Below are 27,333 nucleotides of genomic sequence, written 5' to 3' on the forward strand. Positions count from 1 at the left end.
AAGCTGCTGCCTTCGGCTCAGGTCATGATCTCAGGGTCCTGGGATCGAGTCCCGCATCGGGCTCTCTGCTCAGCGGGGAGCCTGCTTCCCTCTCTCTCTCTCTGCCTGCCTCTCCATCTACTTGTGATTTCTCTCTGTCAAATAAATAAATAAAATCTTTAAAAAAAAAGAAATAAAAAAAATTAAAAATACAATCATAAATAGAATACTGATTAATAAAATTACTGTTTTTCTTATGCCATAGATGTCAATTTTATTTAATCTTAGACTGTAAGATTATAGATATACCAGTATCTGTTTACAGGTAAATAATACCATTATCTATTATATTTGTGTAATCCTTTATAGTTTTTAAAACTATTTTTATTCACAATTCCTTCCACATACATCATTTCCTCTGGTTCTGGCAAGAGCAGCCTGGTGAGGTAGCCAGGACAAGCAGTGCTCCCATTTCATATAAGCAGGAAAGGAGGGTTATGTAACGTGCTCAAGGTAAAACACCAAGATTTTATGACTTTCATTTTGGTGATTTTTTTTTTTTTTTTTTGGTATTATATCATGATGCTTCTCACTATATTATGCTTACCGTTGAGATATCACTATTTAGCTTCCTTTACAGGACTCTCTTGATGAGGCTGGTTGAAATGACCCCCTTATCAATTGACTAAAGGGGCAAGCATCTCCCCACATTTCACATGGTCTGATTACTGATTACCTCTGTCTCAAGTAAACGATCTACTATCCAGGTATGAAAAACATGATGAGAAAACACTAAGCTATTATATTACTCAGACAAAGGGCCATTTTCACACCTGTCCAGGTAACAGAAACTACATAAAAGTCCCAAACAAAAAATCCTAGTAAGCGTGTTATCAAGTCAAAATGAGATACCTTCTGTTTCTTTGTTGTGGTCAAGAATGTTGTCTGGATTCCTTCCCCCTGAAGAGCTGCTCATGAGGCCTGCGGCAGCACTCTGCATCTGATTTCAGCCTTGGGGAAGCCAAGCAGACAAAACTCAAAAGCTCAACTTTCTGGATGGGATGGCTGATTCAACGAGCTCTTTTCTGCTTCTGAGTCTGCTGGCCAGGAGACCTGGATATGATAGGGCTTCAGTTCCTCAGGAGGGAGAGAATCTGGGGCATTGCTCATGAGGTCATGCCCCCTGAAGGATTTGGGGAAGGCTATGACATCTCTGATGCTTGGTGCTCCAGTGACAAGGCATATCAGTCTGTCTAACCCTGGAAGTAAAATACAAAGGTAACAGATGAGAGTGGAATCTAAGGTTGGGAGTGACTAAATTTTTCCACAAAGGCTGTAGAGAACTTTTAAATAAGAATCTTTAGTTGCAGCCAAGCGGAGTTCCCTGCCTTTTTTAGGGAACTTCTGTGTGTTTTTAAGGTTCTTTTCTGTCTTATCCTAGAAAAATGCCGAGGATGAATATTCACACGCTCAAATGAAGTCACAGCAATTAATGAGTCCTTAGCAAGGGTTTTCTAAAGGTTGACAAAAACCAAGAACACAAATGGAAGTCCGTGCTGTTGAGTACCTACAATCTAGGTAAGCTTCCGAGAATTTCTCACACTCCTCGTCTGCCAAAACCAGCAAGGTGAGCAATGACGGCAGAAGCGCACTGGCATGTTCCTGCTCCCACACAAGCTGGATACTACGGAGCAGTGCCTTCCAGTCGCCTATGAATGCGTCTGTGAGCCCCAGGGATTTGAGCAATACTGACTTAACACTGAAGTTTTATTCTACTAAGAAATCTTTCAAGGGACGCCTGGGTAGCTCAGTTGGTTAAGCTGCAGACTTTGGCTCAGGCCATGATCCCAGGGTCCTGGGATCGGGTCCCACATTGGGCTCCTTGCTCCACAGGGAGCCTGCTCTGCCTCTGTCTGCTTGTGTGTTTTCTCTCTCTCTCTCCCTCTCTCTGACAAAAAAAAAAAAAAAAGATATCTTTCAAGTGCAAATTATAAAGTTTTACCTTTAGCTGGTAAAGTACTTTTTTTTTTCCTTTGGTAAAGTACATATTAAAGTACATTTTAGAAGTACACTCTATCAACGAAAGGAAAATACAAACTTAAAACCTTACAGAATTCTTGGGCTCGCACCCTAGCCCGTTTATCCCCTCCTCTCCACCTCTGCCCCTGCCTGGAAACTGAGCCCAAATTTGAGACATAAGGTTACAGAATGAAATTTAGCTTGTCAAAGGACAGTTGTTTACCTAAGGCAATTCCTCCATGAGGGGGCGCCCCAAAATCTAAAGCCTGGAGCAGATGGGAGAGCAAGTTCACATCTTCCTGAAATTCAAAACAGAATTCAATTTGAATACACACTGAGGGTCCACAGTAAGCGTAGATGCTAAAGGGGGAAAAAAAAAACGAGTTAAAAAAAACACCTTCAGATTGTTTATGGTTTAGCAAGAGACTAGGACAAGTCACAGAATGAAACATGTAGAGGGATGTGTGACACACAGTAACGCAGCCAGTATTACAATGAGAATGGGGACAGGGTAGCGCCTATCAAGGACATGGAGGTGTGGGCTCAGACGGGTAGGATAAAAAGCAGGAAGTGTCCTATCACAGGGCCAAGGTAAGAGAACATTATTAAGAGAGGAAGAGCATCAAATGCTGCTGGGAGGTAGGACAGCTTGGGGGCTAAGAACAGGCCACTGGATCTGGTAGCTCTGCAAGTTAACTTATGTGGGGCAACGTGTGTGGAAATGTTGAAAGTGTGTCTGACGGTGGTCCCCAGGCTACAGAACTGAAACAAGAGGGGAGCTTTTAAGGAATGAATGTGAAAGCCTCACACTTACAGCCTTTCACGTAATTGATCTGGGGTGTAGTAGTGGGGTGGTCTTTTTTTGTTTGTTTTTAACACTTTCTACTTTATTCTGTTCCAATGCCGGGACTGAGAACCACGGGTCGTGGGGAGGAGGCAGAAGGCATGGATTCTCACTGACTCATTTAAGAAGCTTGACAATGAAAGTGAAGGAAGAAACCTGGCTGGGAAACTGATGACTGGACGCCTTGAGTTGGGAGGAGAAATATTACGGGAGGTTGCAATGTCCTCAAGGCTGATGGGGAGTCTGCGGTTTGGAGTTCTCCAGCCCTGCCTTCAGTGAAATTCCTCCATCCTAGGGGCGCATGGGGGGCTCAGTCGTTAAGCTTCTGCCTCCAGCGTAGGTCATGATCCCAGAGTCCTGGGATGGAGACCCGCATGAGGTTCCCTGCTCGGTGGGAAACCTGCTTCTCCCTCTCCCACTCCCCCTGCTTGTGTTCCCTCTCTCACTGTGTCTCTCTCTGTCAAATAAATAAATAAAATCTTTAAAAAAAAATTCTTCCATCCTCCCTCACACTTGTTAGCTTATCCCACTAAATAATTGCTTGAGATCAGACTCTCCTTGGACAATTTTTTTCCTAAAATCTAACCTGGCCTTCCACTGAATCATCAAGAAGTTTCTTAGGCCTGCATCTGTAGAGACTCTTCTTTTAAAAATCCTGATTATCCCACTCTCTGTCATATCATATCACCCATATGAAATGATACAAAATTCTTTCAAACCAGGCTCTTTCTCTAGCATGATCAACACTTCCATGCATTTCTGGCCACATCATTTTTTGTGCAGTGTGGTGGTTCGGAGGTTAGGAGGTTGGGCTTAAGAGCCACCTGGCCTGGATTTGAATAGTGGCTCTGGTGACTTCTGTGCTGTGTGACTCCGGGCAGATTAATCAGTCTGCCTCGGTCACTCATCTTTAAAATGGGCAGAATAGGGTAATTGTGAGGATTAAATGTGTCTGTGCATATAAAGTACTTAATGCCCAGCACACAACGGTCCCTACTAATAAACGACTATTATGATCATTTACTTTTCAAAGTCTTACACACTAAAGGTAGAGAGACAAGCCAACACTATTCTCTATCTAGTGAGTCCTTAATTCCTAACAAATTAAAAAAAAACAAATCCCACAAACATTCTGGAAGGCAGTATGCTCACCACTATACCGTCAATGCTGGCTAAAACAACAAATATTCTGGTTAAAACAACAACAACAGGTTAGAAGATGATGTTACCTTCAGTAAAGTTGCCAGAACGTAGCGCTGGAGCTCTGCGTCATGAATTCGGATAGAACCTCCGCCTATCTCACTGCCATTTAAAACCAAGTCATAGTGTTGGCTACGGACCTAGAAGATTCACAGAGCCTTTATATTAGGGAAAATTTCTAATTTTCTGTTCTACAGGTTGAAGACAGTGCAGCTACTCAGAGACAATATATTTACTATGTGCTCAAACCCAACCACCCCTCTGAGGCTTCCAGAACTGGGTGAGACCATGAAATCAGACCGTCTTTGCCTTTGTTTCCCCACTTCCTTTTTATGTGGAAGAACAGACATGGTACCTTCTCGGGTTCGGTGTATAAGAGCTGCAGGTCACTGGGGTGGGGAGCAGTGAATGGGTGGTGGGCTGACTCCAACTCTCCGGGATTTTCCTCCTTGGGAAGAAAGAGTGGGAAATCCACAACCCAAAGGAAAGAGAACAGAGCTGGGTCACGCAGCATCAATCCTCTGGCTTCTAGAAGGTCGGCACATTCCAGTCGTAATTTTCCCAGCGCAGAGCACTGTAAACAGAAGATACGAATGTTGATTTAACCACTGCGACAGAGTAGGCAGCAAATGACACAAGCTGGACTCTACAGCCAGGCCATCGTCTGAGAAGGGACGAGACGATTACTCAGACACTCTGAGCCTCTCAGGAGACAAAGAGCTGAGGATGATCGGATTGAAATATGGTTGAGAAGGACTGTCACACTTGGAAGATCAGGTGAGAATTTGGTAACACAGTGACAGAGGGCACAGATACCTGAGTCTGACTGACCTGGGCTATATCTCGGTTTGGCTACTGACTCACTTCTCCACACCTTTTTCCGGAGGACAATGGAGATAAACTGATCTCCAAAACACTGCTGTGAAGATCAAGTGAGATACCTACAGTAGCTGTTCTGTGATTATTCCCCTGACTGCTCCTGCGGGGTGCAGTGAGGCTCCGAGGGGTGCCTGGCACCCAGCTGATGCCCAGCAAATGTTGGCTATGATCAGAGGGGCAGTACGGGTAAGAGGTCCATTTAAGAGTGTGACTTTTGAAACCAGACTTCATAGGTTAGAAACCTGCTCCCCTACTGTCTGGTTGCATGTGAGCACATTTCTAACCTCCATGCCTGTTTTCTTTCTTTCTTTAAAAAAAAAAAAATTTTATTTATTTGAGAGAGCAGAGAGCATAAGCACACGGGCGGGGGGACAGGCAGAGGGAGAGGGAGAAGCAGACTCCCCACTGAGCAGGTGTCCAATGTGGGGCTTGATTCCAGGACCCTGGGATCATGACCTGAGCCAAAGGCCGACGCTTAACCCACTGAGCCACCCAGGTGCCCCCATGCTTCTGTTTTCTGATCTTAGAATGGTCCTTCTCTCCCATAAGGCTGGCATGAGGATTAAATGAGTTAACGTCCACAAAGCACACAGAACAGTGCTGAGCAAAGAGAAGTGCTCACTATGATATGCGGAGCTTCCCTGAGAAAGGAAACCATGCCTAGAAACATGCACAGAGCCTATTCTAGCTTACATGTGCACCTGGGGCACTTGACCTGTGGCATATTCAGAGTGCTAATGCTATTCCTCTTAAGTACAATTTTTAGTTCTTTCAAGCAGTCCCAGCAGGAATTCAAATGGTACTTTCCTGAGAGAAGAACGCCAGCAGCTTCACCTCATACCAGGGGAAAGCAGAACGACCAAATGAGTTTGCAGCAGGGTATTTATACAATACAAAATCCCGAGTTCTTTTTTAAGAAACTCATTGACAGTAAAATTTGTAATTAACTGGTGCATTCCCCAGCAAGTTTATCGGCGCTGTTCATGACTGGTATTAAACAATAATGTTGATAAATGAATTCATTAAAAACACGACTGCGGGGGCACCTGGGTGGCTCAGTGGGTTAAAGCCTCTGCCTTCAGCTCAGGTCATGATCCCGGGGTCCTGGGATCGAGCCCCACATCTGGCTCTCTGCCTAGCAGGGAGCCTGCTTCCCTTCCTCTCTCTCTGCCTGCCTCTCTGCCTACCCGTGATCTCTGTCAAATAAATAAATAAAAATTAAAATAAAAAAAACAAAACATGACTGTGGCATCAAAACAAAGTTGTAATTAAATAGCTTTCTTCACTCCATTATGGCCGGTGAAGGGAAAGAGGGTTCTACATTTATTTATTTACTTATTCAAAAGAAATGTTTTAAAATTTTATTTATTGACTTATTTAAAGTAATCTCTATAGCCAACATGGAGCTGCAACTCATGACCCCAAGATCAAGAGTCGCACGCTCTTTTGACTGAGCCGGCCTGGCGCCAGATAGTGGGTTAAACTTTGCATTGAAACTGACCTCTGAAGCTTTTCCTTTGGAAGAAACAATGATATGTATAGCACAAATACAAAAAAGAAGAAGGGACTTGATAAAGTACTAATCAAACACCACTGCTACAAAGAAATCATATTATACTTTAGAGCAAAAGTGAATTTATATCACACTTGACCTTTCTAATGTATTTTCGATATCACGTTTGACTGACATTCCATCCTTCCGTACCTTTTGCAGTGATCTCTATGGCTCAGACCACTCCACACATCTCCTGAAGGGTGGTGAGATGGCCAGGGCATGGCAGCACTCATCACCTCCCAGCAGCTGTTCCTGAGGAGGAAGGGTCCAGCCTTGACCAAGTAGGGCTGGAGATGTCTGCCAGCCCAGTAGCCTTCCAGCAGTCTGATCTCTCCCTCCACAGTTTTAGGAATGCATTATCTACAAAAGTTTGGGATTACCAAATGTTCCTAATCTGCAAAACCTTGAATGTGAAAACATTTTTTCACAGTCCTACAAGGAATACCAATGGCCCTTGACCTGAGTGGCTTTCCTAATCAGAGCCATATCTAATCTGTGTGAACAGTGCCAATCATCACATCATAATTATCACTGTGTGAGCAGTTCCGATAGAGGCTGGGAGCCGATGAAGAGAACACTTCTTTGGATTTTTATTTATTTATTTGACAGAGATCACAAGTAGGCAGAAAGGCAGGCAGAGAGAGAGGAGGAAGCAGGCTCCCCATGAAGCAGAGAGCCCGATGTGGGGCTCGATCCCAGGACCCTGGGATCATGACCTGAGCCGAAGGCAGAGGCTTTAACCCACTGAGCCACCCAGGCACCCCTGGATTTTTGTTTTTAAGTGCTTTTTAAGTGATTTTATTTTTAAGCATTGTTTTAAGTGCTGAAAGGTATTTATTAATAGAAAAACTCATATAGAGCAGCCCCATTTTATGAAATTAAGTCAATTTTAAATATGTATTATGTACACAGCATCAATAGCACAGCTGTTCACAGGTGATGTTTCTTACTGCTTTCTTTCTTCTTTTTTTTTTTTTTTAAAAGATGTTATTTATTTATTTGACACACAGAGAGTGATAGCTAAGAGGAAACACAAGCCGGGGAAGTGAGAGAGGGAGAAGCAGGCCTCCCTCTGAGCAGGGAGCCCGATGCAGGGCTCGAGTCCAGGAGCTTGGAATCATCACCTGAGCTGAAGGCAGATGCTTAATGACTGAGCCACCCAGGTGCCCCCTCTTACTGCTTTCTTGTGCTCCCCGGCAGTCAGCAGGACCACATCATCCTCTCGGATTTCCATTAGTCTGATTAGTCCCGATCTTTGCTCCTCCAGTATGGACTGAGCAACTGGAGAATTCCAGTTTCTACTGGCTTCTGGGAATACAGGTAAGACTTCCTGTGATAAAGAAAAAGACTTAGTTACATCTTTTTAAAAAGTGGGGGTGATTTATTTTTCTTGTCATAGAAAATTTCTTGCTCCCAGCAGGACATGAGATGATCTTCACTCCCTCCCTCAACCCCTTCAAAATGACACTAGAGGAATTACAGATGTCATCACCATAATCAGAAACAAAAGGGAATAAAAGGTGGGGGGACACTGGCAAAGAGGTTTCTGCAAATCTGTGGCAGGCTGCAAATGAACGGAATAGGAACGATTACAGCAGCAAGAAGCAGGGAGCTCTGGCCTGGAGAAAATGGAGTCGTCTCAGCACAGAAGGGATGGATTTTATCCTGCAGAAGCCCAGAGGGTAGGCTCAGGACTCCGATGAAACTTTGGATTCTCAGGGTAGGGGCCAGTGGCTCTGCTGTTCCCCCTAAACTGAACGTACCCATTCACAAAGCCCCTCCAAGGACCCTGTATTCCTAACCACCTAAAAAAAAATTTTTTTTCCTTTAAGTAAGCTCTACACCCAATGTGGAGTTTGTATTCAGGAACCCTGAGATCAACAGATTAAGAGAGATCAAGAGTTGAACGCTCTACCAAGGGAACCAGCCAGCTTTTTAAATCTGGAAGGTGCTGCCATTCTGGAAGGTGGGGGGAGGATGTTCTGGGAGGTGGGGGGAGGACATTCCGGGAAGTAGGGGAGGGCGGGTGAAACAGGTGATGGGGGTAAAGGCGAGCACGTGTGACGAGCACCGGGTATTGTAAGGAAATGCCAACTCATTAAATTGTAAACCTGAAACTATTATTATATACTGTATGCTAACTGACTGGAAATCAAGAAAGAACTTAAAAAAAAAAACCAAAACCCACCTCATTCTAAATATATACAATCAACAGTCACCATACATTAAAGAAATGCTGCAGTATTTAAAAAAAAAAAAAAGGACGCAAGAGGAAAGAGGTAGTTTAGGTTAGGGACTGAATCCTCAAAGGCCCTCAAAAATATATTCTATCAATAAAACCAGAATAAAATATGAAAAAAAAAAAGAAACAGCTACTGGGACTGAAACATGATTGCTAAAATGAATCCAACAGAAGAGTTGAAGAAATCTCTCAGAATAAAAAGGAAATGGTGGCAAAGAACACAGGGAAAAAAAGAGAGAGAGACATACTAGTTAAGTTACAAGAGAAGGTCCAAATATGGCTAAAAGAAATTCCAAAAAAAAGAGACTAGAGGGAATGATGAAGTCAAAACAATCAGGAATAGAACAATTTTCCACAAATGAAAGACATGAGCCATCAATACTGAAACAGCCCTTATAGGGTACAACACATGAATGCAAAACGATCCAAAGGTATGCAAATTGAAATTCTGGAACATTAAAGATCAGGAGGCTGAATGCTTCCAAAGGAAAGCAAGCAGCTTTGCTGTGAAGGAACACATTCGTGTCAGCATCAGGCTTCTCATCAGTAATAGCAGGTACAACAGAAAAAAGCAGTGTTTTCGGCAAGCTAAGGCTGTGCTGCCTAATACAGTAGCCACCACTCACACATACCTATTTAACTGAAATGAAATAAAATTAAAAATTCATCTCCTCAGGTAATCTAGCTTCATTTCAAGCACTGGATGGCTGCCCTGGCTAGGGGCTACCATATAGGATGACGCAGAAGCAAAACATTTCCACCAACAAGGAAGGTTCTGTTGGACAGAGTGAGGGCTCTTGTGAAAGATAAAGTGGAGGTAAGGGCAGAGGAAAGAAACTTCAAGCCTACTCCCCATTAAGTGTGGAGCCCGATGCAGGAATCGATCCTATGACCCAGGAGATAATGACCTGAGCAGAAACCAAGAGTTGGAGGCTCAAATAACTGAGCTTCTCAGGTGCCCTGGGCAGCACTGTTCTAAAGGGATGTGACTGCAATTCTGAATTTTAAACTAAGCCAAATTAGTCATCAAGAGTGACTAATATGTCTTTCAACATAAAGACATTTTTAGGCAAAGCAAGTGTATCTCTTGTGTGCTTTCTTAGGAAGTTACTTGAGGATCTACTCCAACACAAATAAGAAAGAGGAAGATCTGGGATCCAGGGAGAGTGGCTTCAACTCAAAAGAGGAATGAAGGAAAGGTCCACAAAGACGGCTGTGCAGGAGGTACACAGTAACTAGGTAAGGCCTGTGTGTGGAAGCTTTGTCGCTTATGCAGAAGTTAACAGATCAAGTTTAAAATGGATAAGTAAAAACAAACACAAACAAACAAAAACACCAGTATGCAGATATATTTCTAAAAAACGGAGACATTCTGGCTGGTGTGGAACTGGAGTGATGTGAGCTAGAACACACACTTATGCATCTCATTAATCCTTTACTACTTGTGTGTGTGTGTGTGTTTGTTTTTGAAGATTTTACTTATTTGTCAGAGAGAAGGCGAGAGCATGTGCAAAAGCGGGCGGAGTGGCAGGCAGAGGGAGAAGCAGGCTCCCCGGAAAGCAAGGATCCCAGGACCCTGGGATCATAACCTGAGCCAAAGGCAGACACTTAATGGACTAAGTCACCCAGGCATCCTACTACTTGTGTTTTGAACTCTGTGCATGTGATATATTGCTAAAAATTCAGACACATATTTAAAAAAAAAATCAAGTAAAAATAAAACATTAAAAAAACAGAAGCGTTACCCATTTCTTCTATAAAAATCAGTTAATGAGAAATGGCAAAAAGAGGAAAAAAAAGAACATATAGTAAGAATTTCATGAACTGAAGGTTACTGAAGTTAACCTTCTGGCTTATTTCCCAGTCCTGTCATTCCTAAGTGCAGACTTCAAATACCAGCAAAATAAAAGTAAAGAAACAAAATTGGAAGATCTACAGTTGCCACTTTTGAATTTTATCAAAGGCATAAAACAAACTTAAAACATTATCTGCTATTAGCATCATTTCATAAAAGAATATACATTTTTACAATAAAGAACAAGGAGAAGTAGAGGATAATTCTTTAAATTCATTTAACTTTATGAAAAGCTTTTTATATTGCTCTGACTTTTCTCACTTTGCCTTGACCCATTTTGGAAACCATTATCTTAATCTTTCTTCCTTTCTTGTTGAAAATCCCTTTGAGCCTGAGGTATGAGGCTTGGTTGTGATGGTGGTAGAGGTGGGTGGTCCATTTTCAGTACACAAATACTGTGTTTTTACATGGTTATGATCAGTGTTTATATAAAATTCTGTCTTTTCCTTTTCTTACAAATCATTACAATATGAACATATCCCCCATACTACAAACTTTTTGGAGACAAAGTCTTAAAAAAGGAACTTCAATCATATCAATTCCTTTGATTATACCTTAATTTATTTAATTATTCCCATATAATTTCATCTTATTCCTATTGTAAAGGATACTATAATAAGCATACTCTCTTCAGATTTAGAATGTATTCTACAAAGTATGTCACAGAAAATTAATGACTCAGAGGGCATGACTATTTTTAAAGTTACTGGTTCTGAGAAGGCTGAGACAATTTCCAGGTCCAGTGACGAGATAAGAAAGGCCCGTTTGCCACTCCCACTCCTCGGTAGTTCAGTTCCTCCACTCACCAAGCCAACAACACAAAATGTGTCTGTCAGAGGTGGATTCAGAATTTTAAAAATTCTGAATTTTAAAATTTTAAATTAGAAATTTTTTTTTTAATTTTAAAAATTTTAAAAAGGGTACAGGAAGAACAATGAATACAGGCTTCCTTCAAACCTTGGGCAAATGGGGCTCTAACCTAATCCTAACTGGATTAAAACTCCACACTTCTTTTATTTATTTTTAAAAATATTTTTACTTATTTGAGAGAGAGAGTGACAGAGTGTGAGAGCGAGAGAGAGCACCAGTGGATGGAGAAGCAGAGGGAGAAGCAGAATCCCCACTGACCAGGGAGCCTGACGTGAGGCCTGATCACGACCTGAGCTGAAGGCAGATGCTTAACAGTTTAACCAACTAAGCCACCTAGGTGCCCCTCCACATTTATTTTAAAAACTATGGTTGAGGGATGCCTGGGTGGCTCAGTCGGTTAAGCTGCTGCCTTTGTCTCGGGTCATGATCCCAGGGTCCTAGGATCAAGTCTCGAATCGGGTTCCTTGATCAGCAGGGAGCCTGCTTCTTTCTCCGCTCTGCCTGCCACCCTACTTGCCTGTGTGCTCGCGCTCTCTCTCTCTCTCTCTCTGACAAATAAATAAACAAATACAATCTTAAAACAAAAACAAAAACAAAAAACTATGGTTGAATTTTCACATTCTGATCAATGGTGAATTCAACTAAGTAAAAATCTTAGAGTCTTGTCCTGGGATTAGATGAACCTTAAAAGAAGAAAAGTAGAAGAATGGTCTGACATAGTAAGACCTCAAAATTAGAGATTATATAAAGAGCTCAAACACTTATTAAAAATATGGAATCCCTAATAGGGAAAAAACAACTATTGTAATTAATTCCTTACCTGATTAAAATGGTCAGCTGCAAATTTTCTAATAGAGTCAATGTCCTTCCTTTTTAAGTATTTCTGAAAAGACAGTAAACTCAGCTTCATAAACATGTCTACAGTATCAAATGGGCTACAAATATATTTTGTGTCCACCACAAAAGGATTTAATATAAAATTTGATTTCTGCTTCCAAATGACAACATTTTAGAGCTTGTACAAGGCTTATTGCCCCCGCCCCCATGCAGGAATCATTGGCAACGGCTGGAAACGTGCTCCACAGAAAAGCCTGCCTATGGAATATGCAGGGTTCATGTTCAAATCTTTACAACTGAATTGTGTAAGAAAAAAATCATTTTCAGATCAGAAAGAGGACTCAGAATTTGCTTATTTCAGGTCACTTAAAATTCTTTGTATCTTACCTTTTTAAAGTTATCTCAATGCCTTTGTAACTGAAACACTAGGACTATCATCGTAACTAATATTCTTGGGGCACTAGACAAGGGATGGGAGATACGGAAAGGCAGAGACATGATTAACACTCCCGCACTTCTTATAATTGGCTTGGGGAAGACTGGACATACTCAAATTGAGGCAAATAATACCAAGCAGTATATGCTAAACTGAGCTTACCTGAACGTTTTCATTATGTCTGGACTAGAGTATGGACACAAATTACTTTCCACTAACTATACGAAGTGAATAAAAAGTAATGAGACTGAATTCCTATTTCCACTTTGAATACACTAATATGCTCAAGAACACAAAGGAGTCATCTTTCAAATAGTAATTTTATCCAAAGTACTTCCAGAACCCCTCTTCTCACATCCTGTTCAAAGCAGGTGTGCTAACCATGGAAAACAGACGTGTCTCATCACCTCGGAGTCGGGGTCTGCCTAGCGCAGCCATTCTTTCTCCTGCCCTCACTTCCCCTTGCTTTGGCTTTTCACATTTCCACCTCCTCGCCCTCCTGCTGTTATTAATGCACCTGAATGCAACCGAGACCAGAGCCCTGGGAAGGCCCAGAACCAACATGCAAGGGCGATCCTGGAGCTGATATGGTCTGGGAGCCTTTGGGTAAACTGAGGCTGGAAGACATATGAACACTATTTCATGCTCATCACTGGTAGGAATGATCTCAAATGAAGTAGAAGAGTACTTTATAGCCTTTTTAAAAAGGATTTTATTTATTTGTCAAAGAGAGAGAGACAGAGAGAGACCCCACAAGCAGGCAGAGTGGCATGCAGAGGCAGAGAGAGAGAAGCAGGCTCCCCGCTGAGCAAGGAGCCCGATGCAGGACTTGATCCCAGGACCCTGGGATCACGACCTGACCCAAAGGCAGCGGCTGAACTGACTGAGCCTCCCAGGTGTCCCTTTATAGCATTTGTTAAAAGAAAGACAAAAACTCTACATCTTGAGTGTAAACTCACACTCACAAGGTTTTATTCTTTACTTTATATAAAAATATGTATTTTCTTTCTTTTTTTTTTTTTTTAGAAGTGGGGGAGGGGTAAAGGGAGAGAGAGAAATCTCAAGCAGGCTCCATGCCCAGTGCAGAGCCCAACGTGGGGCTCAATGTTGGGACCCTAAGATCATGACCTGAGTTGAAATCAAGAACTGGACACTTTACCCACTGAGCCACCCAGGTGCCCCTAAAGATATATGTTCTTTAAAAAAGAATTGTTCTACTTGAAGTTTAACGTGCCAATGTTGAATATATTTACTTCCCGAATATATACTCTAGAGAAAGAGAACTACAAGTCACTTACTGTTCCTTCAGAGACACGTATGGCTTTGACGGCTCCTTGGGGTTTACTAAGTGCGTCTTGAAGAAATCCAACCTCTGTATTTCTGAACAAATCACTAATATCTATGATCTATAATATGGGTAACAAAAAAAGTAAATAAATGTGAGGTAATTTTTACCTCAAAATTTTAAAAACAAGATTCTAAAAAAGCAAGTAGATCTTATTATGTTAAACATTTACAGAGTGCAGTTGGTTTTTAATGGGTTGGGCACTATGACAGGGGTTAATGTACTAATGTATTATTCATCATTATTAATTCATTTAATCAGTATAATAAAAGTATGAGATATGCACTCTCATTATCCCCATGTAATACAGGAATAAACCAAGCACGGAGAAGAAAATAACTCGGCCAAGACAACCTGGAGCTGGAACTTAACTCAAGAAGTCTGACGTAATTAGCACCCCTATTCCATATTACAAAAGAAGAAATAAGACGTGGTTAAGTTGGCAGCTGTAAGCAGGCAGTTAGAACATTTTGTGTATTTTTTTCATCCCAAGAATCGAGCACTGCCTATTTATAGATGAAATGAAACTTTGACTTCTAAGGAATTTGCACTGAGAACTGAGATAGAGAAATGCCAACAGCATTATAGACACGAAGGGTCAATGCTTTCTAAGAGCAAATAAGGAGAGGCTTGCTAATGGAAACTGCTCCATATAAATCCTACTCTTACCCCTAGTTAAAATATGTATAGATCTCAATAATTTGAATGAACATTTCCATATACTTGAGCTCTTTACAGGCTAGGGAAAAAGAATAAATCTTAATCATTTGTCTTCCAAGTGCCATTTTAGCTTAAGAAAAATTAAAGAGGAAAGAATAGGGTTTTTTTCCTTTCAAGTGACCATTCATGTCCATATAATTACTAAATTGTCAATAATAAAAACTTCATGGCAAGAACACCTTATTCTTGGAAACGGTCTTGGAGCATAGTAGATATGACAAAAGTACTGTAGTGCTAATATGCTTTTATTCTCTCTTGCTATAGCTTGGTAACAAGCTAAGGTAACAACAAAAAATATGATGTAACAATGTGTGTAACTGGTTGTAAATTTCAAAGTGGTTTAACAGACTGCAGGACGGTGGTAGGACAGAGTCCTGGAAAAGTGAAGAGAAGTACCTTCATCCCAAAGCGAGTGTCAGGTTTATCAGTTCCATAGCTGGCCAATGCCTCAGCAAAAGTCAGAGAAGGAAAAGGAACCACCACAGGATCCTTGTCAGTGGGCCAGGAATACTGGAGCAGGCCCTCAATTAAACTCCGGATTCCAGTCTGGTCTACAAAAGACATCTCTATGTCAATCTGAAACCAAAATAACACAGGGAAACTAACTTGGACAGCCACAGTAGTAATAGGTACATATTTATACATTCTGCTGGTTTCAAGTTACCACAGGATTCTGCACATACTTAATCCATGGATGGGGGTGGGGAGGATACACTGCACATCTGTTTTGCATCAGGCATCTTCCTACTGCTTTGGGATCAGCCGGTTTAGCTCTCCTCGCTCTCCTCATGCCTTAAGCTCGGAGAGGCTTTGTAACTTGCCTGTGTATATGTGGTTAGTAAGTAGTGAAGCCACACTTGACCCCAGGTGTGTCCAACTCCAAAGCTTAGATTTTTGCCCCTTCACCACGCTGATTAACATGCTATCATATAAAAACCAAATCATGACAGCTTTGATGAGTCAGATTAAATGCCAACATACAGAAATCTTGGCTCTTAATGTACAAGGGATTTGTTTTAAAGAACTTTATCCTATGGCGCCTGGGTGGCTCAGTTGGTTAAGTGACTTCTTTTGGCTCAGGTCATGATCCTGGAGTCCCAGGATCAGGTCTGCATTGGGCTCCCTCCCTCTGACCCTCTCATGCTCTCTTCTTTCTTCTCTCTCAAATAAATAAATAAAATCTTTAAAAAAAGAAGAAGAAGAAGAACTCTATCCTAGCAACGCCATTACAACACTGCAGTAATCTTTGGCATTTCTTAGTTGATGACCATAAGTGTTCTAAGAAGGACACATGAAATGAATCAAAAATAGTGTCTCAACTGCAGGTTCATTTAATTAAATATCTGATGGATAAAATGTGATGAGAAGTAAAGCACTGGCACACACTAGAGCTCTTGTGGGCTTGGTTCCAGACTGCTGCAATGAAGCAGAATCACAATAAAGTGAGTCAAATTAATTTTTTGGTTTCGCAGTGCCTATAGAAGTTAGGTTTATACTATGCTGTAGTCTATTAAGTGTGCAATAACATTATGTCAAAAAATATATGTACCATAATCAAAAAATACTTTATTGCTAGGAAATGCTAAACATCATCTGAGCTTTCAGGGAACCACAATCACTGATCACAGGTCAACAAAACAAATACAATAATGAAAAAGTTTGAAGTATCGTGAGAATTACTAAAATGTGACACAGAGACACGAAGTGTGCAAATGCTGTTGGAAAAATGGTGCTGACAGACTTGCTCGGAAGGGTTGCCACAAAGCTTCAATCAGTAAACACCACAACGTCTGCAAAGGACAATAAAGCAAAAGTACAACAAAACAAGGTCTGCCTACAAATAAAAATTACTGCCCAGTCTTGAACTACTTGGCTGGAGCAAGGCTGACTAAGAGACAGAAGTGAGTATCACACAGTACCTGAGTAAACTCGGGCTGTCGGTCTGGTCTCGAACCTTCATCTCGGTAACATCGGGCAACCTGAAAATATCTACAATTGAAAAATAACATGAATTGAGTCATGATTCTAGGAAGATACACATACTTTTCCCCAAAAGTTCATGGCAGTGCAGTCTATGAAATAAATTAATAATGGTACCTAAGGGACATATGAAATTTTAAAAATTCTTTATGATGCTCTAAGCGGATGTACGGTAGACCCATAAGAAACTAACTAATCTATGCAGTTTTAAAAACATACAATGGCACCTTTCAATATTCATGTAGTAGATTGGCATGCAAGGCAGCTTATGCTTCTTTATATAGACTCTTTTGCTCTGGCCAAATCAAAATACTTATTGCTCCATGAATACACTTGAGCTTTCTTGTGCTACGCCATTCCCATTCGCACCTTCATCTGCTGGGATGCAGCACTGTCCCAGAAGGCCTTGCTCACAAAGTTGTTTAATAATATGTCCCCAAACAACGCCTAATTTGCAACTGTCAACAAACTCACTTTTGGGTTCTACACAGTTCGTTTATTTATTTATTACCCTATTCTGTCTTACTACATCCATTAACTCCGGGAGAGCAAAATCTTTACTTTTTGTCTTTGTTCCTTTCTTTCTCTCTTTCTTTTTAGGTAGGTTCCATACCCACCTCGGAGCCCAATTCAGAGCCTGAACTCACGACCCTGAGATCAAGACCCAAGCTGAGATCAACAGTCAGACACTTAACCGAGCCACCCAGGTGCCCCTAAAACTTTTCCTTTTTTTTAAAAAAAAATTCTCTGCACATCTACTAGCATACAGCTTTGCACATGGTGGCTACCCAATACATCTTTACTAAATAATGACTACAAATGTTTGGGATATTTTACAAATATTTTCCAAATGCTCATACGTTTTCCACCTTCTTTTTTTTTTTTAATTTGACAGACAGAGATCACAAGTAGGCAGAGAGGCAGGCAGACAGAGAGAGAGAGGAGGAAGCAGGCTCCCTGCAGAGCAGAGAGCCCGATGCAGGGCTCAATCCCAGGACCCTGGGTTCATGACCTGAGCCGAAGGCAGAGGCTTTAACCTACTGAGGCACCAGGTGCCCCTCTACCTTCTTTTTTTAAAGATTTTATTTATTTGACAGAGAGAGAGAGAGGTCACAAGTAGGCAGAGAGGCAGGCAGAGAGAAAGGGGAAAGCAGGCTCCCTGCTGAGCAGAGAGCCCGATGCTGGGCTCGATCCCAGGACCCTGAGATCATGACTTGAGTCGAAGGTAGAGGCTTAACCCACTGAGCCACTGAGGTGCTCCCATTTTCTACCTTCTTTTAAGAGATCAGATGATTTTGTGTTTCCTTCCCCCACCTTCCCACCTTCCTTCCTTTTCTTTTTCTGACAACTTACGACTAGCACACAGAAGGCTCACCTGTCTAAACCACCAACCATCAGAAGCTGTTTAAACTGTTGAGGACTCTGAGGGAGACAATAAAACTTTCCAGGTTCCCTCGATGGTATTACAAACTCTTTTGCACCCTTTTAATGAGAGAAGGAGAGCAGAAATATGGTTAAAAAAACCTAAACCTAAGACCTGGTGGAGCTTGATACTTCAGCGAATCACAAATGAAATTAACTAAGGAGCAAATGACAGAGATCATCTCTTGCTCATCTTTTAGTCCCCCAAAAGGCTTGCACATTGTAGGCCTTTAACAATGTTTGTACATGGTAAATAATAAATGCGCTTGCTGAAATGAATTCCCAATTCTGTTATGATCTGAAAGAATTTTGTGCAATTCCTATCCAGTAATTGCTAACTGCTTTTTTAAACTATGTTTTTATAAGTCCACGGACTGCATAAATAACAATGTTTAGAAATGTCCATTTAAAAAAAAATATTTATTTATTTGACAGAGAGTGACACAGCAAGAGAGGGAACACAGGAAGAGTGGGAGAGAGAGAAGCAGGCTTCCTGCCAAGGAGGAAGCCCGATGCGGGACTTGATCCCAGCACCCTGGGATCATGACCTGAGGCAAAGGCAGGTGCTTAATGACTGAGCCACCCAGGCGCCCTAGAAATGTCAATCCTTAATGAATAAGGAGTTTATTTTTTTTTAATTTTTTTTTAAGTAATCTCTATACCTTATTTGGGGCTCGAACTCACAAGTCTGAGATCAAGAGTCACTGAGTCAGCCAGGCACCCAACAAGAGGTTTATTTTTAAGGAAACAATTCATTACTGGTTTGCATTTATAAACATTAAGGGAAAGAAAACTCATGTAGGAGAAAAGTTCTGAGTCAAAATACCCATATAATTTTCTCCACTCTTAACAAAACCCAGTTAATGTGACCACTGTCAAACAGTAAAATATATTTAAAAAATATAGCCACATGAATATAAAAACAAAGTGGTCCAATTTCATAACTAATAGGACACTATTGGTAGGTTGATTTAAGGGATATACATACCCCGGGAGTCCTCTTAAATAATGTTGGTGTTTCTATATCCACAAATCCTGGAAAGAGAGAAGCATCAGAATTTAATAAATAGGAATTTGTCAAATGTGCTGTCTACGGTACAGTTCAACAAATCTAAAATTCCTACATTTTAATTAGGAATTTTGCCTGAAAGAAGTTACCAAGCTCACTGAATACTGATTTCCACACAACCAAGATGGAAGCTTAAGATTTTCATAAAACCCTATTTGGCTCATAAAGTGACACTTTTGTTGTGAAATAATTCCAACTATTTGATGGATTCTTTACTGAATTGTTCTGTTTTCTAAATGTTCTGCTTGGATAGCAAAAATAACTCAAACATAGTAGAAACCCCCCCGCCCAGGACTGATTGAAGAGTCTAGTTTAATTCACAGGACATCTCTGAGCTCCCGACAAATTAGTATAAACATGATAAAGAATTAAGAAAACTCACAGATAACAACAAGGGGCTTTTCTACCTTCCACACAGTATCTTTAAAAGACTGTATTTGTAACCTAATAGATGGAAATTACGCTCTAAGTTACCAAATTATGCCTTAGGACAAAACACCTGGAAATGAACCTTTCTTCAAAAACTGCTTTACACATTAAGTAAATTCCAGACATCTGGCAACTTCTGACTCAATCGTGCTAAAGAGAAGATGCAATAAGACGTTGAATGAAACAGAAGAGATGCTAAAAATGCTTAAGAACTTTCAGGCATGTCCCTTACCGTGTAGATTACAGAGATACTCCCGCATTTTCATGACCATCTGGGATCTCAGTCGCAGGTTATACTGCATTTGGAAACTTCGCAAGTCTAAGTAGCGATACTGCAAACGAAGAGCCTCTGTTTTCTAAACAAATGGTTAGAATTTAATGTTGAAATATTTTTTGAATATTAAAAAGATATTAACTTTAATACAGAGCTCGGATTTTCAACAACTTCAGTTCTATCTTTACTTTCCACCATTCGCAAATACACCATCCTTAATTCCTACAGCTTCTAAGTTTGTTACTAACATAGATTATACATTTTTTACTCTTCATTATTACCCCTCATGGGTCACAATTTGCCTACCCTCCTAAACACTTATCCATTCATTTAAGCCCATAGTTGAGTCTTGAAAAATATATTTAAAGACTTCAATGATTGTTTCAAAATATACACCAGAGTGGGGCGCCTGGGTGGCTCAGTGGTTTAGGCCTCTGCCTTCGGCTCGGGTCATGATCTCAGGGTCCTGGGATCGAGCCCCACATCGGGCTCTCTGTTCAGCGGGCAGCCTGCTTCTCCCTCTCTCTCTGCCTGCCTCTCTGCTTACTTGTGATTTCTCTCTCTGTCAAATAAATAAATAAAATATTTAAAAAATATATATGTGTATATATATATATATATATACACACACACACCAGAGTAGGGGGTGCCTGGGTGGCTCAAAGGCAGTAAGCATCTGCTATGATCCAGGGGTCCTGGGATCAAGCCTTGTGTCAAGATCCCTACTGAGCTTCTCCTCTCTCTCTGTCATTCCCCCTGCTCACTTTCTCTCTCAAATAAATAAATAAAATCTTCAAAAAACTATATATACCAGAGTAAAAACAGCTATGACATTATCACCTGAGTGGAACTACAAGTGTAAGAAAAGCAAGGAGCAGCAGAGGACATCTCCACTGTGGTACCCATAGGAATCAGTAAGAAGGTTTGCTTATTTTCAAGCTGTAAATCTCTGCATCTCTCTGCACTGACAACTTTTAACCAAAAATACAACTGTCATTTCTTTGTGAAAGCTTAGCTGGGGGAAAACTGTATATTTCCTTTTTTCTCCTGCCCACAAAAATTTCAGCCCTGTAATTATATTGCTTTTTCTAACTAAAATATGAAATACTAAGAATTTAAGATACTCTTAAGATACTCTATTTTATTAATAAAAGAGGATGGGATGCCTGGGTGGCTCAGTTGATTAAGCGTCTGCCTTCAGCTCAGGTCATGGTCCCAGAGTCCTGGGATGGAGCCCTACATTGGGCTCAGCGGGGGGCCTGGTTCTCTTCCTTCTGCTGCTTCCCCTGGTTGTACTCTCTCTCTCTGTCAAATAAATAAATAAATCTTAAAAAAACAGAGGATGGCACCTTCACAAAGTCCTTAATTTCAAAGGGCAGCTTCTTGCAGGAATTCAGAAGTTCAGCCGTTTTAACTTTGATTTCGATCTCACCTGTTGGCATTTTCTTAAAGAGAGAGAAAAGACCTATTTTAAAAAAAAAAAAATCACTCATCAGGACAAGTACACAGTGATCATTTGTAAAACGCATGCACTTATTTACATATGTAAAGTGTGTGGGTGCTCAGAGGGCAGAGTCTAAAGCATCCCTGTCTGTGTGTGACTTTGACATTCTTATGCTTATCTGGGGCCGATGTGCTCACTGACAGAGGTCTTAACATGCCTGTGCACATTGGTGTGTGCTTCTGGTGAAGATTTTGGAATATGCAGGTTCATTTGTAAAACCTGCAGAACTTTCAGTGCCTGATGTCTAACAGGTACACATTCGCAGATGCCTGAATGTGTAGACAGTGCACAGGTATACAGGTAAAATTTACATAGACCGCTTCTAAACTACTAACTGGATTCTCTTGTCCTGGAGGTCGGGAAATTACTGTCCCAGATACTTGCACCACAGATTCCACGGGGGCTTCACAGAGAATCTTCCTCACAGAAGCAGCTGACTACAGAATGAGAGAGAAAAACAGTTCCGACAAACAAATGGGTTTAAAGGAATATGTAGTAACTGCAGTCTATGGTTTAGATAAATATTAACACTCATAGTTAAACTGATATAAATACTGGGGCTGCCCTTAATGACTTTCTAAAAGAATTTTGTAAATTGCATCCCCATTTTGACTCTACATAATATACCAGGTAAAAACTATTAGTGAAGGGTTTTAGAATTGTTTTCCTTAAAGGAAAATAAGGAGAAGAATGATCGATGGAAACAATTCCTACATACTTTTAAGGCAGTTGTCTCCAGAGTTAGTCTTAGGGACAGTTACACCCAATAGCAATAATGGAGTCCAACTGAAAGGAACTCTCCTATGTTCGTCTATGGATCTTGATCCCTGAAAGTTAAATTAAATTCATTGCTCTTCACTTACTTCAAAGACTAAAAACTGAGTAAACCATATGTTTCTTGTGTATACATGCATTTGTAAACATTACAAGACAAGCCAATATTGCCCAACCAGCATGATGAGAGATATTTTATCTCATTTTAATGGTAAATTTTTTTGAGCTGGTAGTACCCTTCACATGGCTCAAAATTCAAAGGGTATAGATAGATAGACAGTAAAAAGTCACCCTCCCTAGAGAAAACCAATGTATTATTCCAGGAACATTTCATCACACACACACACACACACACACACACACACACGCTTATCCAACATACTTAGCTTACTCTACCACAACATCCAAGAGGCTTTCAGATAACATTAGAAATCCTTCGATTACCTCCTCCTGGGGAATGACAACTTGAACAAGCCCATGGAAATCTCTTAGGACCAGGAAGATGTTTTGCCTGATCAATGAAGAAAATGAACATGTGAGGACAAAAATTTCTGAGCTAAAATTTAAGCAGGCAAAACAAACAAACAAACAAAAATGCATGCAATTTCCCATGTTCTTTTTATAATAAATAATTATGTGTTTTCATTACGTGCTACATTCATGCAATTATCTATGTAAATTTATTAATGGAAAAAAACCCCAGACTTCGCATTTGTTATTTCCTAAATCATCTATTTTTAAAAAATTTTAAAAAAGATTTTATCTATTTGAGAGAGAGCTCACAAGCAGGGGGAGCAGCAGAGGAGCAGAGGGAGAAGGGGAAACAGGCTCCCTACTGAGCAGGGAGCTCCAACACCAGGTTCTGATCCCAGGATCACGACCAGAGCCAAAGGCAGCCATTCAACCAACTGAGCTGCCCAAGACGCTCCTGTTTTTTTAAAAAATGGGAGTCCTTCACTGGGCTTCCTGCTGGGTGGGGAGCTTGCTTCTCCCTCTGCTTGCCACTCCCCGCTGCTTGGGCTTGTTCACTCTCACTCTCACTGACAAATAAATAAAATCTTTATTTATTTTTTTTTTTTTAAGATTTTATTTATTTGACAGAGAAAGAGAGATCACAAGTAGACAGAGAGGCAGGTAGAGAGAGGGGGGAAGCAGGCTCCCCGCCGAGCAGAGAGTCAGATGTGGGGTTCGATCCCAGGACCCTGGGATCATGACCAGAGCTGAAGGCAGAGGCTTAACCCACTGAGCTACCCAGGCGTCCCTAAATAAAATATTAAAAAATTTTTTTAATTAAAAAAAAAATTTGTTTTTAATAAACTCCAATCCACAAGCAGGGCTTGAAATCACACTCTGCCCACTGAGCCAACCAGGTACCCCAGGCTTTTCATTTTCAATTTCAATTTTTACTGGTTATACATGCAGCTAATGTTATCCAGCTGGCTTGTTAGTAAAAGGCAAATTTTTAATTTTCATTGGCTTAAGTCTTTATAAGAAAATTTTATTAAATTTGGAAACTTTTCAAGAATTAAAATCCAAAGATATTCTAGAATATTAGAAATATCCAATTGATCATTTCTTAAATATAGAAATATAAACTCTTTTTTTCTTTCTTTTCCTTTTTCCTTTTTTTTTTTTAGGATTTTACTTATTTGAGAGAGAGAGAGTATAAGCAGGGGGGAAAAGCAGGGGGAGAGAGAGAGAGAGACAAACAGGCTCCCCGCTGAGCAAGCAGTCCATAGTGAGGCTTGATCTCAGAACCCTGGGATCATGACCTGAGCTGAAGGCAGACACTTAACCAACTGAGCCACCCATGTGTCCCTATAAACTCTTTTCCTAAAAAATACAACTAAAATTTTCTACAGGTGGTCTAAGTACTAATACTTCCACAAACCATCAAGAAGGTCCTCCAAATCCCAACATTTTACTGTTCAACCTGCACTTCTTATACTATACTTAGGACCAGGCAGGTACAGAAAACCTCTTTGGATTTTGAGTTCAGAAGTCACCACATTTATGGGTCAAATATCCACCCATTTGGAGCATATTTTTTTTTTTGAGGATTTTATTTATTTGTCAGAGAAAGCACACAAGTGCACAAGTACAGGGAGTGGCAGGCAGAGGAAGAAGCAGCCTCCGTGCTGAGCAAGAAGCCTGACGTGGGACTCCATCCCAAGACCCTGGGATCATGACCTGAGCCAAAGGCAGATGCTTAACCGTCTGAGCCACTCAAGTGTCCCCCTTTGGAACACATTCTTCAGGAAGGCCACACAGTCTCTATAATTTGGAACTCTTCATTGTTAATTAATGTACTATTCAGGTATGTCCTAGAATATCGAGATGAACAACAAAATAGGCTTTAATCTTAAGGAATCTCTGTTCATGTTTTTAGGCTTTTTCTCTACCTAAATTTAGAATAATAAAACTTTTCCATGCTATTAAAGCTACCAGCTGGCCCACTCCCAATTCCTGTTCCTAGAAACTCCTCAACTTGATTAGGCTAACGGACATTTCAGTCCACTGGTAGAACACGTGTTATTATACCCTTCAACACATGCCACTCCAGTGACTCTATTTGGGTCTTGCAAAACAGATCTGAAAACTCAAGGAATTCTGAGAATCCTGCTGGAGTTGGAAAACTTTTGCTGTTCTGATTGGAAATTTTAATAAAAGTTTGGAATTGACTGGGGGAAAACCACCTCCAGTCATTCTTTTGTGGGAGGGAAGGGCAGGAAGCGTATCTTAAGCAGGCAGAGTCCAACACAGGGCTCTATCTCAGGACTTCAAGATCATGACCTGAAGCAGAAATCAAGAGCTGAAAGCTTAACTGTCTCAGACACCCAGTCACCCCTCACCACCAGACACTCGTAGGCCAGTTTACCTTCGGTACTGAATCCATCCACACAAAGTGACTTCTTGGCCTATGTGAGAAGAACGCAACTCTCCACACATGTTAGTCCGAGCAACAAAGCTACTGAATTCTTTAAAGAAAAGCAAGATTAAAAACATATTACTTCCAAATTGCTTGAAAATAAAGACCCTGAAATTATATGATCTTAAGTATTTAATGTCAATGAATGGAATTTATAAAGTAAGTTCAAGTGTGTAATTTGATTCAGTCATTATTAAATTTACCTGCAGATGTGTCAAAATCCAAGTAAATTAACGGGTCTTACTGTACATTTTTGCCCTGCATTAGGAAATCTAAATTTTGATCGCGTAGCATTTGCATTGAGACCTAAAATTACTCTGTTCTCAATAGTGCACATTCCTTTCCAAAATGAAATGAGGTTTTGGAAATAACAGAAGTTTGATGGTATGAATCTAGAGTGAAACCAGTCACTTGCACAACAGAAAAGACTATACGAAATATTCTCAAACGTTAAAGAATTTTTTAGGCTTATTAACAGCATCAGCTAAAAGCAAAACTCATGTGGTTACTTTTTTTTTTTTTTTAAGATTTTATTTATTTATTTGACAGAGATCACAAGCAGGTAGAGAGGCAGGCAGAGAGAGAGAGAGGAGGAAGCAGGCTTCCCCGCTGAGCAAAGAGCCCGATGTGGGACTCGATCCCAGGACCCTGAGATCATGACCTGAGCCGAAGGCAGAGGCTTAACCCTCTGAGCCACCCAGGCGCCCCTGTGGTTACTTTTTTTTAAAACTCCAGAGAAAAACTGACATTGTAAGAAATGGAGAGTGAAAGATCTGCCTCTACACATAAAGCTATCCAGTTCAGACTACAGGGAAATGGCCTAAGAGCACTCTGGCTGCAGAGACCGTACTGTTTAGAGGACAGGGCCCCTCACTGCTTTCACCTGGAATTCTCCTCTGTGAAGTGAGCACCAGCGTTCTGGAGAGAGAACTCCGGATCAGGTGGGGGATCCTTCCGGTGGGTGTGGAAAAACCCAGGTAGAGCCGACTTAACCAACAGAACATGTTGGAGCCACAGGATGGCAAGAGACACTCACGAATCCCAAGCAGCCGGTGCTGGATGATGGTCGAAAGTCAGTTTTGGAAATAGACACAAATCCCTTAAAATGCTAGTTGTTTTCGCTCTCTTCTCCAATATTTAAGCCCTCCTCCGCTGAACATTCAAGTACACGTGTCTAGAAACTAGATAAATCTGCAAGTTCTTTGGGGCCCCTGGAGGATGGGTGAGGGAAAGATCCTTTTTCCATCTCAGGGGATCAGTTTCCACTTCTAACCAACAGAACTGCGGCCAGAAGAGCCGACAGAACCCTTCCACCCAGCAGGGCAAAGGGGGGTCTCCGCGACCATGCAGAGGCGAAGGGGCTGATCACCAGGCGCACGCCCTTCCTCTCATTCCACGCTTCCTCGAAGGTCCCTGCAGGCCGAACTTGGAATACAAGAAGGAACTCAGCCTCAGGTTTCAAATCTTCCAGACCTGGCAGCCGGCCTCCGGTCTTCAGAAAAAGCAAGGCCAGCAAACCCAAAACCTTCGCACGTCCGGAACCCACAGTGTAGCAGATGACCGCTGAGAGACAAACACTCCTTGTACCGCCTGAAAGCGCCCAAGTTTCGGTGAAGGCATTCAACCAATCAGAGCAGAGGTGCTGTCGCCATGCTTATTATGGGCGGAAATTTGCCGGAACGCTTCACGCAGGTAGAAAAGTTCTGAAGACTGACGCAGCGCAGTTAGCCACGTTGGGGATTACGGTCAGGTCGCTCGACCTCAGTTAAAATGGCGACCGGAGTCGCTTCACTAACGTGTAATCCGTACCAGGGAGACTTCCGGCGTCCGGCCGCAGAGCGAGACGGGAAACTATTTTAAACTGAGGCGGCGGCTGAGCCCTGGGGTGCAGCTTCTCAAAGGCGGGATTTCAGAGCTAGCTGAGCCTCTGAAGGGCTCAAGTGGAGAGGGGCGACTTGGGACCCGCTGCCCCTTATTCTTTCTCTTCTCTGGCAGAAGCCGACTCCGCAGGAGCGAGGGTCGCAGAGCTGGTGGCTGGGTCAGCGGAAATGCCCCTCCTGGGGTGAAGTCGCCGGACATCTGAGGGAACAGTTTGTGTCCCTGGTGAACCGGTTATTGTGGAGCGAGAGGGAATTTGAAGGGGCCAAGGATTCCTTCCGAACTCTGTCTCA

The 27,333-nt window shown here is 41.4% G+C and overlaps 1 protein-coding gene and 1 long non-coding RNA gene across 5 annotated transcripts; one reads left to right on the forward strand and one right to left on the reverse strand.

Moving 5' to 3' along the window:
* Positions 1 to 233: 233 nt before the first annotated feature.
* On the reverse strand, positions 234 to 26,946 carry DARS2 (aspartyl-tRNA synthetase 2, mitochondrial). Of its 4 annotated transcripts, XM_032318547.1 has the most exons (17): positions 26,046 to 26,944; positions 25,112 to 25,211; positions 22,678 to 22,744; positions 21,795 to 21,896; positions 21,305 to 21,400; positions 19,914 to 20,037; positions 19,172 to 19,218; positions 18,137 to 18,243; positions 16,701 to 16,770; positions 15,178 to 15,357; positions 14,015 to 14,122; positions 12,264 to 12,326; positions 7,654 to 7,806; positions 4,398 to 4,616; positions 4,072 to 4,182; positions 2,222 to 2,297; positions 234 to 1,238 (listed from the first exon to the last, which is right to left on the reverse strand). In XM_032318547.1, the coding sequence occupies exons 1-17, from the start codon at positions 26,164 to 26,166 to the stop codon at positions 1,024 to 1,026; spliced, it is 1,959 nt and encodes a 652-aa protein (XP_032174438.1). In that variant the 5' UTR covers positions 26,167 to 26,944; the 3' UTR covers positions 234 to 1,023. The 4 variants fall into 4 exon arrangements, with proteins under 4 accessions (XP_032174438.1, XP_032174439.1, XP_032174441.1 ...); XM_032318548.1 differs by lacking the exon at positions 7,654 to 7,806 and having other exon boundaries at positions 26,046 to 26,945; XM_032318549.1 differs by lacking the exons at positions 234 to 1,238; positions 2,222 to 2,297 and adding an exon at positions 3,263 to 3,299 and having other exon boundaries at positions 26,046 to 26,946.
* LOC116576377 lies at positions 4,551 to 9,811 on the forward strand. Its single transcript, XR_004280130.1, has 3 exons — positions 4,551 to 4,819; positions 7,677 to 7,796; positions 7,876 to 9,811. It is a non-coding gene; the product is annotated as an uncharacterized LOC116576377 (long non-coding RNA).
* Positions 26,947 to 27,333: the final 387 nt, after the last annotated feature.

Source organism: Mustela erminea, chromosome 17 (assembly GCF_009829155.1).
Source record: "Mustela erminea isolate mMusErm1 chromosome 17, mMusErm1.Pri, whole genome shotgun sequence".
Lineage (NCBI taxonomy): Eukaryota > Metazoa > Chordata > Mammalia > Carnivora > Mustelidae > Mustela > Mustela erminea.